At 36.8% G+C, this 18,638-nt stretch overlaps 1 protein-coding gene across 1 annotated transcript; it reads right to left on the reverse strand.

Annotated features, from left to right (window-relative positions):
* Positions 1–11,468: 11,468 nt before the first annotated feature.
* On the reverse strand, positions 11,469–12,970 carry LOC121477573 (chorion-specific transcription factor GCMa-like). Its single transcript, XM_041732000.1, has one exon. The coding sequence runs from the start codon at positions 12,857–12,859 to the stop codon at positions 11,552–11,554; it is 1,308 nt and encodes a 435-aa protein (XP_041587934.1). The 5' UTR covers positions 12,860–12,970; the 3' UTR covers positions 11,469–11,551.
* Between the last annotated feature and the right edge of the window lie 5,668 nt (positions 12,971–18,638).

An 18,638-nucleotide genomic window follows, 5' to 3' on the forward strand; every position in this document is an offset into this window, starting at 1 on the left:
GGGGCTCATTCAGCCTCTGCTAGAATGAAAGAGCTCAACACAAGGCTAAGCTTGACCCAGCTCCCCGGGGCTCTGTATGCTGACAGCTGTGATGAAGAAGAGTCTCAATTCAACAGGGAAGCACTCCTCAGAGCCACACAAGCCACGCAGGGCCATTCCAAAGTAGCCATTTGACATGTAAATACTTTTAAAACAGGCTCTCATATCTTTGCAGAAGAACTGGAGTCAGTCATTTTAGACCCTGCTCTGGGTCAGGGGGAGATACTAAGTATGAGATTTTTACCGTTTAAATCCTGGCAGTAAATATGGGAGTGTAGCTCATCTTCCATAGCCTCCCCAAGAGAGCTGAAAATAGGATTCCTTGGGAGAGAATGTCATCTGCTGTGTTTGAGATTGAAACAAAAGCCAGATGGGCCCCAAAGGTAGAAGGGGTGGGGCAGATAGGAAATGCCCACCATGGGCTATATAAAAAGCAAGATAAGAGACTTATATTTTACCCTTTGAAACAAAAGGGTGTCAGGGAAGTATTCACCTTGAAATGTGGTGGTCAGCTGTCTAATGTCAAAAATAAAGCTAGATACCAGTTAAAACAGCAAAGACAGATCTTAATCAGTAATATGCTGTTGCAGTGACAAAAAAGTCCAGTGTGAAATGAATTCAACTTTGATTTGCAGAGAAGTGACTGGGCATTTAAAGAGATAACGGGGGAGGGGGGGTGCGTGGGGAAATGCCTGAGTGGCTCAGTGGTTGAGTGTCTACCTTTGGCTCAGGTCATGATCCCAGGGTCCTGGGATCAAGTCCTGCTTTGGGCTCCCTGCAGGGAACTTACTTCTCCCTCTGCCTGTGTATCTGCTTCTCTCTGTGTGTCTCTCATTAATAAATAAATAAATAAAATATTTTAAAAATAAATTAAAAAAAAGAGACAATGAGGAAATAAGAAGGGCTCAGCAGAGTCATGAAAGTAAAAAAAAAATAAAAATTACAAAAAGCAGGAAGGAGAGAGTGGTCCCTGTGGAACCCATCTGGATTTGTTAGCTGGTGCTTATCAGACTTAGACTCTTGGTTTCCAATACAGGCTGGGAGACAGGGGCCCTATTTCAGATGTTGGCTGGAACAAGCTATAAATTCTTTTGGCCAAGGCCTTAGTTTCCTTCAAGAGGACTTAGGGTCCTCCTAGGGAGAGAGCCTTACGTTCCTAGAAACTCTGACAGTATTTTGTTCAAGTCCTTGCAGGCCAACATTGAGGCCTAGGCAAGAAGAGGGCTCAGAGGAGCCTGGCTGGAGCTGGGTCAGGAGAAAATCTTTGTCACTAAATACTGTGACACTGGGGGTTTCGGGGAAGTTCCTAAATGGCTCCACCTTCGGGAAATTCTGAAGCCTGGAAAATATGCCCACATTCAGCCCTTTGATATATGATATAATCAGAACACCAAGCATACCATAAAAAAGAATCACCAGCCAAATTAATAATAGCAAAGTAAATCCACAAAAAATTAGTGCTGGAAGGAGTCAAAGTGTCCATCAACACAGTCGCATCCTCACCATCCCCATCTCTGGTGCATTTCACAAATGTGGACAATGTGATCCAAGAAAAGGTCCATGTCATTCCCAAGATCATGCTTAGCTAGGGAGAGAGTCAGATATTTGTCAGAGATGTTTTAGGTAAGAAAAAAAAAAAAAAAAAGAGCTGCTGAAGCAGCGTGAGGAATTTGGTTTCACAAATACTAGGACTCTCCCCTCCTAAATGGAGCTTGCACTGCCTCCCCAGCCCTCCCCACACCCACATCCCCGTGCATCCTCCTGCAGCATCCACAGCCTCAGGTGTGGTGGGAGGCATGAGTCCCGATGCCATCTGTGCTGCTAGGATGCCCTGGTATTTCCACCCTCCACCCCCTGCGCCTCATCTCCACCCCTAGATTTTCTGCTTAGAAAAATATGCACTGGAAGCAAAGAAGTGTTTGAGCTCATCTCTCTCCCTCTTTCCCTCCCTCCCTACACACACAAACACACATTTCTCCCTTGAGTCGGTTTGTCAAACGTTTTGTTATTTACCCTTTCGTGTCACAAATAAGTCTGGTCTTGCCAACATGAACCACATTGCAGTATTATTTATATAGCAGCAATTGCTTCCTGCATCTGTGATTATAACCTAGGGGAAAGAACTAGAGCACCGGCTGGTCTTTCAAGTGTTTCCTTTTTGCTTAAGTCATTAATGTTCCAACATTTGGAGCAGGTTGTCCGCCTTGGCTTTTAGCCGCTAAACTAACGTTACATTAAAGTGATAAATGATGCTATAAAAATGAGGAACCCCAGCTGAGGGATTAATGTGAGGTGCCCTTTAAAAAGGATTTAGATTGTGTATTTTGAATGTATTTGTGATGAGATTTCTTGAGCATTTCAGTAATACACCAGCTTTAAACGCTTGCATTCTCATGTTGTCTGTTTAAACAATGTCAGATCAACTCTCGCTTCATAGCCACCAAAGATAAATCTTCTCATTAAATGAAGCCCTTTTGGTCCGATCCAGATAGAAGCCCATGGTAGGCAAATGATTAAGCGGCTCCTCTGAACTCATTACCATTCATTCTGTCCACACTGCCTTCGTCTTCCTAATCTCTTCCTTTCTCTTTCCCTCCATGCACGCCAGCCTGCTTTTTCACACCAAGTGGGTGAAGCCTTGCTCTGACATCCTATCACAGGAGGGTGGTCAAGCAGAGGATAAAAAACTCTTCATTGTTGAGCACTCTGCTCTCCAGTCTTCCTCCTAAAACAGGGCCATTTTAAACACAGGACTTGAACCCACAACCCTGAGATCAAGAGTCAGATGCTTAACAGACTGAGCCACCTCGGCAACCCCTGAAACCAGACTGTTTTATGTTATCCTTAAGTTATTCTGGACCACTTAGGGGTTAGTTAAATAAAAGCTCAGACATTTTTCCGGTTTTGTCATAGGTGGATTTATTTTATTTTTACATTTGTGAGAAGCTTTTAAAGTAAAACTCTTACTCCACCCATCCCCCAAGTACAAGCTGTTATAGTCAATGCATCATAAGACATATGTGGTAATATTTGCTAGGAAGATAATTATGTTTCCATTAACTAAAATACTGACATCAAATTATTAGTTTTTTTCTTTTTTTTTTTTAAGTAGCCTCCACACCCAGCATAGAGCCCAACATAGGGCTTGAACTCATGACCCTGAGATCAAGACCTGAGCTGAGATCAAGAGTCAGATGCTCAACTGATTGAGCCACCCAGGTGCTCCAACATTAAATTACTTCTTAGTGTCACCTTTAGTGAGTAGATCTTTTCCCCCTCATACCTTTAATCTTAGGTCATTATCCTTTTCTTTTATTAGCACTCAAAAACAGTTATGATACAGGATGACGTAGGTATAAGAGGTGTCATAGCAACTAGAAGAAGCTGTAATTATTCTGCAGTGCTATCAGTTTGGTTTTGCAAGGAGTTATGTTCTTTTTTTTTTTTTAAAGTGTACTTTCTTTTTAAGTTAAGGCAATTAGAAATCTGTGCAGATTGGCTATTACATGGAACTTTCAAAAGCACATCTGAGCCCAGTTTCTCAGCTTCTTATCTGCAACACAGGTAAAGAAAAGTGGGGAACTCAGGGGTTCTATTGCTAATTCAAGTCAAAAATGCTTTCAGTGATCCTTCTGTCTTTTATTTTTTCACTAACATTTTAAATGAAGGACTGAAGTCTTCTCAAACTTATCAGTTCTTCTTACCTCTCTAGTTTCCTTTCGTTCCTTTTAGATCAGAGTTGATTCACAACCTGGAAGATCATATGTCTTTGGGTACACACAAGACACAGGGGAAACTGTGTTCTTAAAAATTACATCCAAAAAATAAGTCATGATATTAATTCAAAGATGGCTTTTTGTCTACAGTAGGCAAAATCGTTTTCCTGTATTAAAGACCCCAACTGGAAAAACCCATACAATGGGTTTACATTGTAGGAATACAGCAGAAATACTGGAATCTGAGCTTTGCTTTTTGTGGATGGCCATTGTCAACTCCCCATTTCTCATCAATAACCAAAACCTTGTTTGAGTTCACTACTGTCTAAAACCAAGAAGTCTCTACTCTAAGTAAACCTTTATTATACAACTATTTGCATCTTGTTTTTACCTTTCATATTTTAAAAAATACTGTATTACCACCTCCATTTTCCCCTTCTTTTCCATTCCCTACCTTAAAAGACTTCTAAGAAACCCTTAATTATGGAAATTATTTCTCAACAATAAGATGTAATTCTCTCTTTTTTTTAAAGATTTTATTTATTTATTAAGAGAGAGCACATGTGCAAGTGCGAGAAAAGGCAGAGGGAGAGAGAGAGTCTCAAGCAGATTCCACACTGAGTGTGGAGCCCCATGGAGGCCTCAATTTCACAACACTGACATCATGAGCTGAGCTGAAATCAAGACTGAGCCAATTCAGGTGCCCCAAGATGTAATTCTTCAGATTATGAGATCTTCATTCTGGCCAAACCTATTTTCTTCCAGGGCTTTCCTTAGCCATCTTCTGAACTAGCTTTGCTTAGATCACTAGATCTAGGGATCAGATGTACTAATCCTTACATCCATCTATAGAGAACTATGCTCAATTCCCCTGGAATAGACAAGATGTAGATAGAATATAATAGAGGAAGGTAAAGGAAACACAGATGAGGAAATAAAATGGCATATATATATAGTTCTAGATAATAATAAAAGAATTTTATGAAAGATTATTTATTGTATCAATAGTCACCATTTTTCCCACAACAACTTTTCTCCCCTACAATATTCTAATAGCTTCCTTCCTGGTTTCAGTCCTCCACAAAATAAAATAAAACTTTAGAAATTCCCTATTAAAAAAATCTCATCAAAGGTTTTTTAAGGTGTGATCTTTGAACTCTTTAATTAAGGATTGTTTATAAGAAAGGTAGATTCCTAGTCTCCTCCCCAAGCTAGTGATTCAGAATCTTTATACCTTTCCAACACACCCTGTTGGTAATTCTTAATCCATCAGTATTAGTATATAGAGAGAGACTAAAATACCCAGCTTGCCCTGAGACATTCTCTAAAATGTGGCCTAATTGCTCACTAGTTTCCTTAGTCTCTGGATTAGCCAGCTTCTTTAGATTTGAGAATCTGAGACTCTTTCCAGGTTATGTTTATAAGAAGGACACGTCAAGAACTGAGGTAACCCTAGGGACAAACCACTCTCTGACTCTAATAAGAACCCCATGGTTTCTCTTCATGGGGCTTCTAGCCCCTCAAAATGTTAATTTACCATGGCTTTCATTCTACCTTATAGATTTTCTTTCTGTATCTTCTCTTCTAGCTTTATCTTCCACTGAAACATTGTGTTTCTAAGTTCAAATAGAAGGCATGTGATTGGCCTTATTCGTCTTTTTTGACTAAGCCAATATATAGGTTTCTGACAAACCTGTGGAATAGGCATTGGAAACAAGATGGCATGGTAATGATCATGGCTACTTATGAGAAGAAGAGGTTGTATATGGTCAAGCACTGCACCCTCTGTTTCCTACCCTAAATAGACAGTGTATTTCCTAAAAACCACACCAGATTCTGCCTTTGTGTGTATATTCCTTTCTATCTGAAATGACCTACTTTTCCAATGTACATCTACTGAAGTCTTACTATTCTTTCAAGATCCTTTCTCAAAGTGATTTCATGGAGGTTGCCTGAACTCTCTAAGCAGAAGTAAACTCTTCATGATCTATTTTCTCTATACTCCTCTAAAATGCTTTTTTTTTTTTTTTTTTTTTTGCTTAGGGCCTATATATGTTGCCTATAATTAATCTATTAGGGTAACTGTGAGCCACTGGAGGTCAGGAACTTTGTACCTTGCAATCATTGATGATTCTTCTGCAGAGTTAATCTCAGTGCCTGTAAGCAGTGAGCATCAAAATGGTATTTTTGAATTTTATTTAATAATGTGACTAATCCAAATTTATAAAGTTCAAACCATTATTCTGGGTTTTGGCTATGACTTAACATTCACTGTCATAGGTTCAGTTATATAATGTCAAAAAATATTTTCTCATATTATGTGAAAAGAGTCACAAAACAATGCCTCTGATGTATGTTCCTTCAAAAAACATGGAGCTTCACAGAGATATTATGTACCTTATAGTTTATCAGATAAATCAATTAACATTGTAAACATCAAGCTTCATTACTTAGCTACTCTGGGTCTTATTTTCCCATTTATAAAATAAAGGAGTTTGTCTGGATTGTCTCTAAAATACCTTTCAGGGTGCCTGGGTGGCTCAGTGGTTGAGCGTCTGCTTTGGCTCAGCGTGTGATCCCAGGGTCCTGGGAAAGAGTCCTGCATTGGGCTTCCCACAGAGAGCTTGCTTCTCCCTCTGCCTTTGTCTCTGCCTGGCTCTCTGTTTGTCTTTCATAAATTAATTAATTAATTAATTTTAAAAATCTTAAAAAAAAATAAAATAGGTCTGACATCCTGTAATGTTAGGGGCTTCTTATATCACTACCAATATCGTTCAATATCAGTCAATATCAATGACCTTCCCTGGCATTCTTCTCCTTTTATTTCCCCATCCACTAAAATATTTTTTGCACTTTTTCTTATTCCTCATGTCTAAAAATACAACGGAGACTTCCAAATTCATGGCCTGTGCAATAATCAGAGTCTACTTGCTCTTCACCTTCCTTGGGTTCGTAATGGGACTTTCCTACTGACCCTATTATCTTCCATTTCAAGCTACATTGGAAGAAATGCTCCACACCGCAGATCCTTTTTAGTTTAATTTCCTTCAATCTAATCTTAATTAAGATGTTTAGAATATTTTGTGTAACTACACAATCTAATTGTCACTACAAAATGCACAGGGACCTCCTGGAAGTTGGCTGGAGCACACACCCTGGGGATTCTCTCCTCTCCCGCCTCTCCTCAGGGAGCCCCAGCTGGTGAGTCAGGGCTGTGCTTGAAAGAGCCTGAAAAATAAAATTCTTGAGAAGGGCAGATTCCTCTTCTCAACGGAAAATGCCAGGTTGTAAAAACAGAGGCCGAATGACTGAATTTACAGCAGTAATTATCTCAGAACGATAATTAACTATTTTCTTCAAGTTTTCAGAGATTTAAAGGCCTCCCACTTTGCTTTAACTGGATCTGTGTTAGTATGAGTGTGTTTGGATTTTCTGCTTGGATTCTAGAGAATGATTGAAAACTTGTTTTCCTCTTCCTTCCTAGGGTTTTTGCACTCATTCCCCACTTGCTCTCCTAGTCTATGATTGGAATTACTTCTGTGGAACTAGTTTTTTGTTGTTGTTGTTTGTGCTTCTTTCAATTTAAATGACCACCAGTGAATGTATCCATCCTTAGACCTAAGCATTAAAATAATTGTTAGACATACTGGGACAGTCAAGCTCTCAAGCTTTTTGCATCAGATGGATTTGGTCTAGTTTGATTCCTGCCGCACAGTGGTATATAAGCGGTGGGGTGGCAAGGGTGTCTACCTCAGGTGCAGGCACTAAGAGTGCATTGTTGGTAGTGAATTTATAAACAATAATAAAACTGACTATAATTCAGTCTGATTTTTATTACCACCATGTGCAGGCACTTCTAAAAAAGTGTCGGTAATAAAATACTCCTTCAAAAAATTCTTTTTTGGTCCAAGTTCTAAACCAATGGTTCTCAAAGTATACTTTGACCTAAGACTATTGGAAATACTAGAGACCCTTTCAGGGAACCTGTAGGTCAAAACTATTTTTATAATAACACTAAAATATCGTTTTCCTTTTTCTCTCCTATTCTCTGGAATATACAGTGAAGTTTCCAGAAGCTATAATATGATAGTACAACTGGATGATGAAGCGAATAGGAGTGTTTAACACTAGTGAAAATGTAAAGCAATGTACTTCCAAGGTAATTTTAATGTAGTTTTTAATTAAAAATATGCCCTTGTCATGTAATACTTTTATTGTTATTTTTAAATGAGTTATAACTACATACTTAAGTGTTTTTCAGTCTAATTTCTAATATGGTAAATATCACTATATATCACACAAACATAAAACATGTTTCATATCTCAAATGATTCTTAATAGTTTAAGAGATCCTGAAACCAAAAAGTTTGAAAATCACTGTTCTAAACAACTGCTGTGGTTAATTTTCTTTTTGAGAGCTGTGGAATATTCCCCTGGAATGATGAAATACATATTTAATATATAATATAAATATACACATTTAACAAGTAATCAATTGCCGGACATTATTTCTAATTTTTACTATTATTAACAGATCCACAATTAATATACTTACGTACAATTACTCTTACACTTTACCTACATCTATATAATATATCATCCTGTGAGGACATCTTTGAGACTGGAAAGGTAGGGATATTTGTGATTGTTTTGGGACAAAACAAGTCTAAGCCAGGACTATATCCCAGTCAAACTGAGATGCATCATCACTCCACTACTATGGCACCTACTATGTGGCAAGCATTTGACATATATTACTAAGTTTCATAATCATGGTAACCCCATGAGATACTTGCTATTATCCCCATTAAACAAATTAGAAAACTCCAACATAAGGAATACCAAATAATTTTCCAACACCACACACTTAATAAATACAAAACCAGGATTGAAATCCAAACACTGTGACTCCAGCATCTATTCTGTTAACTTCCACAGTATGTTGTCTCCCTTTGAGCCATGTAGGAAATTACCAAAGCATAAATTCCTAGAATCATAATTGTGAGTAAAAATGTATGTGAATATTTATGTTAATAGATACTGCCAAATATCTCTGCATAAGGTTGATCCAATATTCACTAACCAAGAATGCATAAGATTATTTCCACAAATTCTCACCAACATTGTGTATTATCAATTTTTATAAAAAATACTTGCCATTCTGATATGAGAATAAATGTATTTCAGTGTGTTTGCCTTGCTCCTATTCTGATGGTAGTTGAACATACTTTCATGTGTTTAAGAATATGTTGTGAATGTTAATCTTATGTGTCAACTTGACTGAGCTAAGGAACACCCAGGTAGTTGGTAAAACATTAGTGGGTGTGTCTGTGAGGGTGTCCCTGGAAGTGATTTGCATTAGCATTGGTAGACTTAGTAAAGAAGATCTCCCTCACCAATGCTGGTAGGCATTAGCCAATCCACTGACAACCTCAGTGGAAAAAAAGATGGAAGAGGAGTGAATTTCCTCTCCTTTTGAGCTGAGACATCCATCTTCTGCCCTTAGACACTGACGCTTCTGGTTCTCTGGTTTTCAAACTCAGTCCAGGGCTTAACCATTGGCCCACTGCTTCTCTGGCCTTCAGACTCAGACTGAATTACACCAACAGCTTTCCTGATTCTCCTGCTTGCAGATGGCAAATTGTGGGACATTTTGGCCTCTAAAACCATGAAAGTCAATTCCTATAGTAAATCTCCTTTTATCTGTATCTATATATCTATCTCTCTTTCTACCTACCTACCTACCTATCCTATTGGTTCTATATCTCTGGAGAATGTTGAATAATACATATGTACTCACATTTCTGTTTATAATTATTGCATTTTTCGGTTGCATTCTTCATCTTTTGCTTATTGATTTGTGGGAGCACTGTATTAAAGAAACCAGACCGATTATCTGCCATATATATTTCAAGTGCCTTCCCCCTTCTTTTCCCTATGCTTATATTACTTTGCCACATAGATTCTTAAAGATGTATTTGTATAACTAAATTCAATAATCTCTTCTTTCCTGGCTTTTTAATTGTCTTTTATACTCACATGGACAGCCTTACTCCATTTATGGCTGTGTATTTATATGTGTGTTTTTAACTTTCAGAGTTTCTTCTTGGTTCTTTTATAGCTTAATTTTCACATTTCAATCTGTGAATTACATGTCATTTATTTTAGTGTAGGTAGATGGTCACCTTTATTTTTATTTTCTAACATACATTTTTGATTATTATATTGCCATAATATAAATTATATATGATGATGTTAGTTACCTTCTTATTTCTCTGCTTTTTCAAAAATATCCTGGATATTTTCTTGTCTAGTTTTCCACATGAATATTAGAAATCGTTAATCTAATAATAAAATTAGAATTCCATTCATGCTGTTAATTGATTTCTCTATTATTCTAATTTATATAGATTTAAATTTTATAATAGTTCATTTGAAGAAACTGGAATTCTTTTTCATTATTTCAAGTCTTATTTGAGTTGCTCAATAGTTTTAAACTCATCTTCACAAAGATCTTGTTTGAATATAGGAGGAATCGTTATTTTTACATAAGAATTTTGTGCATTGGAAACATTGAATTATAACACTGCAGTCAAATATGAATGCACAAACAATGATCAAATATAAAATAAATCTTTCAAAATGAAAGGGTAGAACAAAGTAAGCATAAAAGAGAAAAGATATCACTGAAGCTAACACAGATAATTCACGAAAAACTTCATATAAAAACAACACTAATCAGAGCCTTGGAGAGATTAGAAAAAATATTTCATAAATAAAACAAAAACAGAATACCATGGAAAATGGACAAATAAGTACAATATTTCTTGGATTTTAAAATAACTTCACAGTTCAGCAGTTCAAGAACAGTGCTGAAAGATGAATTCAAGGAAGTCTCCCAGTTTTATGCAAACTTAATAACATTATTTTGGAAGGAAGGGATTTTGTTGGTGTTACATCTCTATATCTTGCATTTAGTTTTCTAATTCTAATTTAACCTAACTGAAATAGGCAAAGAAATTTTTCTTTTTTTTTTCTTCCAGTTTTATTGATATAATTAACATATAACATTGTAGAAGTTTAAGATGTACAATATAATGACCCGATATATGTATATACTACCAAATTTTTACCACAATAAGTTAATACCCATTGCTTCACCTAGTTACAATTTTTCCCCTTGTCATAAGAACATTTAAGACCTACTCTCTTAGCAACTTTCAAATATACAATACAATATTGTTAACCAGAGTCATCATGTTGTACATTACATCTCCAGGACTTAATTTATCTTAAAACTGGAAGTTTGTAGCTTTTGTTCGCCTTCACCAAATTCTCTCCCCACCCCACCCCACCCCCCACATCTGGCAACCACCAATCTGATCTGTTTCTATGAATTTGGGTTTCTTAAGATTCCATATGTAAGTGAGATCACACAGTATTTGTCTTTTTCTGTCTGACTCATCTCACTTAGCATAACGCCCTCAAGGTCCATCCATGTTGTCGCAAATGGTAGGATTTCCTCGCTTTTGTGTGACTGAATAATAGTCCATTGTATATGTATATATGTATATACACACACACACACACACACACCCCATATTTTCTTTATCCATTCATCTGTTGATGGACGCTTAGGTAGTTTCCATACTTTGGCTATTGTGAATGATGCTGCAATGAACATGGGAGTGCAGGTAGTCCTATTTTTAATTTTCTAAGGAACCTCTATACTATTTTCCATAGTGTCTGCACTAAGTTACATTTCTGCTAATAGTGTACAAGGATTTAGATTTGGATCATCTTAAAGGACAGAGGTTTAGAAGCATTTCATTGTTGTAGTGATCCAAACCCATGCCCCTCATTTCTTCATCAAAATCCCACTTGCTGCTCTTGCCTGTCAATGAATGTTGATGGTGGGGATGGGAGGTATAGGTAAAGAGAAAGGGATCTTCCTGAGGTGAATGGCATGTGGTGGAAGGGTAGCAGCTGCTAAAATCCACATGTACCTTCTCTTCATAAAGATCGCCCCCTGGATTTGGCCATAATGGACGGTAGCTACTTTCAGCTGCAGGTGGTTCCACTGGAATCTGCTCAGTAAAGGGTTCTGAAGAGTTCTGGGAAGGGGGGAAGTCATAAGGCCAGCTGGTCAGAGGAAAAGGATAATTGGGACAACAGTTGTCATTAAGAGAATTTCTCCCCAAAGCAGTGTTTTTATTCCACGTTTGCCGATCATCGTAGTCAGAGAAGACTCCAGAAACAGGATGAAGCAGGTCCCCACTATTATAGATCCAACTACTGGACAGTGTGCATTTCTCATAGAGCTTAGTGGGGCCCAAGGTGGAAGTGAGGTCTGCCAAATCAGTGGTTCCCCCCAAACAATAAGTCTTGGAGAAGAATAAGCAATCATTCAGTGACTTCTGCTGGGGAGGCTTAGCTATTAAACGTCCACTGTAACTACCAGGCAATTGGACGCCTTCCTGGAAAGACCAAGTTAAAGGTAAACTTCCCCAACTTTGAGTTTCACCTGAAAGAGACTTTGTCTCTGGGCTCCCCTTCAGCTTTAAGGAGACAGAGGAAGATGCTCTGTGTGCTTTCTTCGTTGTTCTTCTTTCCTCGGCTTCCAATTTAGTTTCTGGTTTTGGATGATCGTGCTCTCCTTTTGACTGGAAGAATATGAAGCGTCCATCGTGCCTCCAGAAGTTGGTGACCGGGAAGCCCCCATGGCCTCGGCAAGGAATCAGCTTCAGAGGCCCATCACAACTAGGACAGCGTTTCCTCTGCTGCTTCTGCCGGGCTTTGTCACAGATGGCAGGTCTCAGGTAAATCTTGCGGCCCTCCTCGGCAGAGCAGTCGCGGCTGCACACCACCACACCCAGGCAGGACTTCTTGAGGATGCGGGAGTTGTGGTTGTTGGTGTTGCGCATGGCCCAGCTGCTCAGATGCCGTTGTGCATTCCTGTCCTCAGAGCTGTAGATGTGCTTCTCATAAGAATCTGGCCATTCCTGGAACCAGTCGGTCTTTTTGACATTCTGTGGCAGTTTCATATCATTAATATCCCAGCTTAACATCTCTTTGTCCTCAGAATCAAAGTCTTCAGGCTCCATGACAATCAGCTTACCCACAGGTTTCCGTCTATTCAACTTCTAGCAGAAGTGGTGGAGAATTTTCCTTTCAAAGGCGTTTCATACAGTGGGATCAATCCACTCTTGAGCAGCTTAGACCTGGAGACTGTTTTCTGACATTGTTGCAGGGTGGGTGGGTGGGAGTTCTTCAAGTATTTTCTAAATTACTTTCATTTTAGGGACGCTTGGGTGGCTCAGTGGTTCAGAGTCTGCCTTTGGCTCAAGGCGTGATCCTGGGGTCCTGGGATTGAGTCCCACATCAGGTTCCCCGGCATGGAGCCTGCTTCTCCCTTGGCCTTCTTTCTGTGTCTCTCATGAATAAATAAATAAAATTTTTGTCACGTTTCAAAGTTTCCTTGATGAAGTTGTCATTGAAGAGACTCGAGGTGAACTTGATGAGGCTTGCTTGGAGATTTGGGGCAAAGCAAAGTGCTGGAAGGCCTGTTTCAAATTTTTCAATATTATTGTAGGCCAAATAGGTTCTGCTTTGTTTTGGTTTGCTGTATGAAATCTTAGTTCTGACTTTGGCTTCACACTGATACTTTTTTCTCATATTCTTTTCAAGTACATTGTATTGTATTATGAAGTATCTATTTATACCTCTCTTTCACTATTAAGCTGGGAATTCCTAGAGAATAAAGACTTCCTGCTTAGACTCTTTCACACACATTCTGAAGAGAGCACAGCAAACATGATGGACACTAAGGATTGACATTGAATGAAAATGCAGTTTCACAAATGTTGACTTACCCTGCAGCAGACATGACACTACATATTATACAGAATTCCAGGTAAGCCCCAGTCCATGATACTTTCACTGAAAGTAGAGAAGATAAAAAAGAAAACTAACAAGCTACAAACTAAAACTGGGTTTCTCCTTCTCAATCCCAACAGTGTTGATATTTTGGGCCAAATAGCTTCTTATTGCAAACTGCTCTGAGCATTTTAGAATGCTTAACATTCTTTTTTTTTAAGATTTTTAAGGTACATTGTTTAAGATGAAACATTATTAGCGTTATATCCAAGGCATGTTTGAAATTTTAGCTAAAATGTTTATTCCTTGAGCTCTGAATAAGTATGATTTGTTAATTTTGAGTATGAATGTTAGCAAAGGGTATTTATAAAGCTAGAGGAAAATTAGGCTATGAATATTTCCTGATACATAAATACCAAGGAGATAATGTTATTCTTTATCTGATTCTGTGTGTGTGTGTGTGTGTGTGTGTGTGTGTTCAAAATAAGCTCTGGCCAATACAATGAAAGAAAAATTTTGTGTGACTTACTTTTCACCAGTCTGTTCTGGCAAGATTCTAATGTTATCAGAATCACCTGAATCAATGATAGCCAACGTACATACTCTGTAATATTTCCTACACACTGAGCTCAATTCAATATTATTGCCACTGTGGTGATGGACACCAGTTTGGGCCATCATAGGAAAAGTATTCTATTTCAGATTTTCTTGAGGCTTGGCAGTTGTTGGCAAGGATGACCAGTTTGGCTTGCCATATCTGATCATTTTCAGAGTCTGCTTATACCCAGCACATACTTTCCACTTTCATAATGGGTTGGATCCTAGAGCTGATTGACTCCAGTGACTTTTTTGTCTTCTTTGCAGCCACCATCCTCCTGCCCTAGGTGCAGGACGGCCCCAAACAAAAGCAGCTGCCAAAATGGGTGGGAGAGAGGAAAGAAAGTAGCTGATTTTTTTGTATGTATATTTTCCAAGTAAATCGTTAGATTTGCAGGTTTTTTGCTTTCATCTTAAAAATGCAATTTAATAGTACTTTCTATTTTCTTGATAAATTATTCCTGTTTCATCATATAATGACCCTCTTATTTCCTAGTAAGACTTTTTCGCCTTAATCCCTATTTTTTTATTAATGTAAACTAAGCATTTCTTTGGTTAGACATTGTTTGATATCTTTTCCCAGCTTCATAATTTCATTATTAATTATTTTATTACTTATCATGCAAAGCTTTTCTTCTGTAAATAGCATATTTTGGGGGTGTGGGTTTTTAATCCATTTTGAAAGTCTTTTAATATGCAATATCATACCATTTATGTTTAACTGTCAATCTTAAACCATTTACATGTTATTTAGTGATGACTTTAGATTTATTTCACCATCTTAATTTTGTATATAGAAAAACTATAGTGGTAACAGAATGGACTCCAGAACCAGACTCTCTTGAGTTAGCTGTGGGAGTTTAAGCAAACTATTTAAGTCATTTGCATGCCAGTTTCATAATCTATAAAATGACATGCTTATGATGCTTGTTGCCTGACATCATTGTAAGAATTAAATGTAAAAACACATCTAATACACTTACAATGCTGCTTAATTTTTCTATAAGCACTTCATGGCTTTATTTGCATATGTAATTTTGTACTTTCCATAGTATGCCTTCTTCTTTACACTTTTTCTCTTTTCTGTTCTTCCATTGGATTAATCTTAGTGTAATCATAACTTATTTCTTGTTCTTGTCCCTACTAATTTCAGTTTTACAGTGTCATTTATATTCTTCTGTGGTTACTTTTAACTTCTAAATTTTAAAGTTTAATCAATAGCTTTGCTTTCTGCACAAACAATACAAAAATTATACAATTATTTACTCACATATTTCCTAATATTTTCTTGCATCCCACTTCTTCTAGGACTTAAAATCTTTCTTCCCGAAAAAGGAGCCTGTCAGAAGAAAATTCTCTCAGTCTTGTTTATCTGAAATTTTTTTCATATGACCCTCATTCTTGAGAGATTAGCTGACAGAGAATTATACGTTGACAGCTATTCCCTTTCCACACTGTAAAGGTATTATTCCATAGTCCTGATTCCTATTGTTTTTGTTGAGCTATCTATAGTCAGTCTAATTACAGTTCTTTTTATGTAATGTCTTCTCTATTTCAGTTGTATTTTACATGTTCTCTTTGATTTAATGTTCTGAAGTTTTAATAAAATATGTCTAAGTGTGGAATTATTTATTCTTTATGGACCTTATGCTTCTCGAAAATGAACAATTTTAATTCTGAAAATTCTAAACTATGTTGTTTTCCAATAACCATGTTGTTACTTTCTATATTGTTGGCTCCTGGAACTCCTATTGTGTGTTGGGCATTGATTCAGTCTATTCTCTCTGTTTCTGACTTGGCTTCCAGGTTTCTACCTCACTGTCTCTGTGCTGCATTCCAGATGATTTTCTCCAATTTATCTTTCAATGCTCTGATCGACTCTTCAGTTCTTAATAACCTCCCGCAAACTATTTTAATTTGCAATATTTTGATAGATGTTCTTGTTATCCAATGGTGGAATGTCTCTTTAGAATATTTTTATATTTGCTTTGTTAGGTACTCACAGATTTGGAATCAAATTTTATCTTAATTATTGAGATGAGAATCTCTCTATTGTATTTATTGGCAATTTAGACGCTAATATTCAAAGACTTGGGTTCAACTTTCCAAGTTCTCCTTTTTCTTTTTTTTTTTTTTTTTTCCATCCAGAATCTAGGCAGGGAGAAGCTTCATTGCTGTCTATCTGCTTCCTATGTCAGTGTACAGATTTTATTCTACTTTATTTTTTCACTGAGGTTTCAATTCCCTTAGGCCCTCAGCTATATGAATCAATCATCTGTCCAACTTCTTACATAAATGAATTAAAGTTTGGTCATTAAAATCCAAGAACTAGAAACACTGAGTCTGATACTCATTGCTTTTATTTATTGTGTCCTATGGTTTCCAGAGATTCAATCCATGAACTTACCACTTTTCATTTCTACCACCTGGGGATTTTTATTCCATCTTGTTAGTTCAGCCACACATTTCATGTATTGTTGTATTAAATCTAACATCTCTTGTTGTTCATTGTGGGAAGAATTTTATACGACTTTAGCCTACCATTTTACCAGGATCAGACGGGCTAGCCCTGTGTATCAATTACAATTTGTATATGGAATGCTCACTGTGCACAAGACATCACAGGAAAGTACAATAATATTTTCAAAGAGCTTTTAATTCAAATCTCTGTAAATGGTAATAGCAACAAGATTTCTCTGTTTTCCAGTGATAGGAAAGCAGAAGGTTACTTGGTTTATTAAAACCATTCAGCTAACCTTACAACAGAAACCCAGACAGTTCTTCTGGCTTCACTTCTAGGACACTTCCTATTTCAAAGAGCAAAGGCAAATATGTAGGTCATAATAACATAACAAATCATGCATTTTGGTTCTAGAGATGTTAATGCCACTAAAAAAAGAATTATGAGTAAAACATAAAGGTGGTGAAATTATACTAAAACTAGAGTTATTGAATATCTAAAATAAAAAGGAAAATAAATTATTCACAGCCATTGAAATTCTGAGGTTCCCAATAAAAATTTTTGGTATTTATCATGCTTCATTCATATATACCACCTAAACATGAAATTTCAAATATACCATGCATTAATTAATTGATAAAGTATCTTAAAACAGAATAGATTTCAGTATTCATTGCTAAATGGCTTTGCCAAAGAAGTTGATCAGATAATGCTTCATGTAAAGTACCAGGTATTATCATGAAATTTCAAATTCCAGCCTAAAAACTATATCAATACTTTTTAAATGGGATAAAATACAACTTTTATATTTTTAAAAGTCATTTGCTTCCTCTCTCATTCTTTCCTTCCTAAGATTAAGTGAAACTTAAAGCTTAAATCCCAAATAAATTATTTTCATCATAGCTTTTTACCTATATGCCAGTCACAAGTAATATCTGAATGCAAATTCTAACGAACAAATGGGTATGTTTTGAGGAATAAAATATAAAATAACTGCATGAAGGAGCAAATGTAATTTAAAAAATTGCTCCTTATTCATTTACTGAAGAGTAAAAAGCTTATTAAAATCAAAAATTATAGTCACCATGGTTTAAGTCTTAAATCCATAAATTTCAGATGTGTTTTATTGCTTAGCTATTCTTCTAAGTGATGAGAACCATAAAGAGCCTTCAGACAGCCTCTCTTACTGCAGGCTCATCATATTCTTAATTGCTTTCTCTAAAAAAATGAAGCTGATCTATAAGTTAATAAGCAGATAGGATAATTTCTAATTTAGATCCCTAATTCCAAGCCCGCCTGAGAACTAAGCAAAGAAAAATATGCTCAGAGGACATGATGGATCAGCAGACGGTGATTATTTCAGCTTCAACTAATGGGGCGGCAACATTGTAGACTAAGTCACAGATCAAAACCCAGTCTCTGCATGCTACTTAGGTTTCTCTTTGACTTTGGAAAAATGCTAAAATGCTTCTTAATAATCGAACATGCTAAACAAAATTATCTATTAAGAAAGCTGTGTCAGGATTCTGAGTATAATAACCCCTTATTTTCTGTAGATATGTAGAGTTTGTAAAGGATTTCTGCAAGGAGGTCTGGTAATACATTCCTAGCTAAATTGATGCTCTGAAGAGCAAAATGAGTTTCCCAAGCACAAACAACTAATTAATTTCAAATAAGAATACAATTCAGGCTTTCTTTCCTCTATACCATAAGGTAATCCCACCTAAAGTGTAGGATTAATAATTGAATAGTGCTTCTTTTGTCACACCCTTTCTCCTCTATAATCAGAACTATAATTTCCTCTGGAATATATGACCAAAAAAATGGGGCAGAACACTTGAAAAAAAACAATTATGTAAATTCCAGGTCTGGTATAGTTACATGAGCTTCCAATAGCCAAACCCTACTGTTGATAAAAGCTATAAAGTCTAGGCAAAACAAACAAGCAA

The sequence above is a fragment of the Vulpes lagopus genome, chromosome 17 (genome assembly GCF_018345385.1).
Source record: "Vulpes lagopus strain Blue_001 chromosome 17, ASM1834538v1, whole genome shotgun sequence".
NCBI lineage: Eukaryota > Metazoa > Chordata > Mammalia > Carnivora > Canidae > Vulpes > Vulpes lagopus.

Bases quoted from the DNA above. Each gene is read 5' to 3' on its own strand.
- LOC121477573 (XM_041732000.1), bottom strand. From the start codon at position 12,859: ATGGAGCCTGAAGACTTTGATTCTGAGGACAAAGAGATGTTAAGCTGG.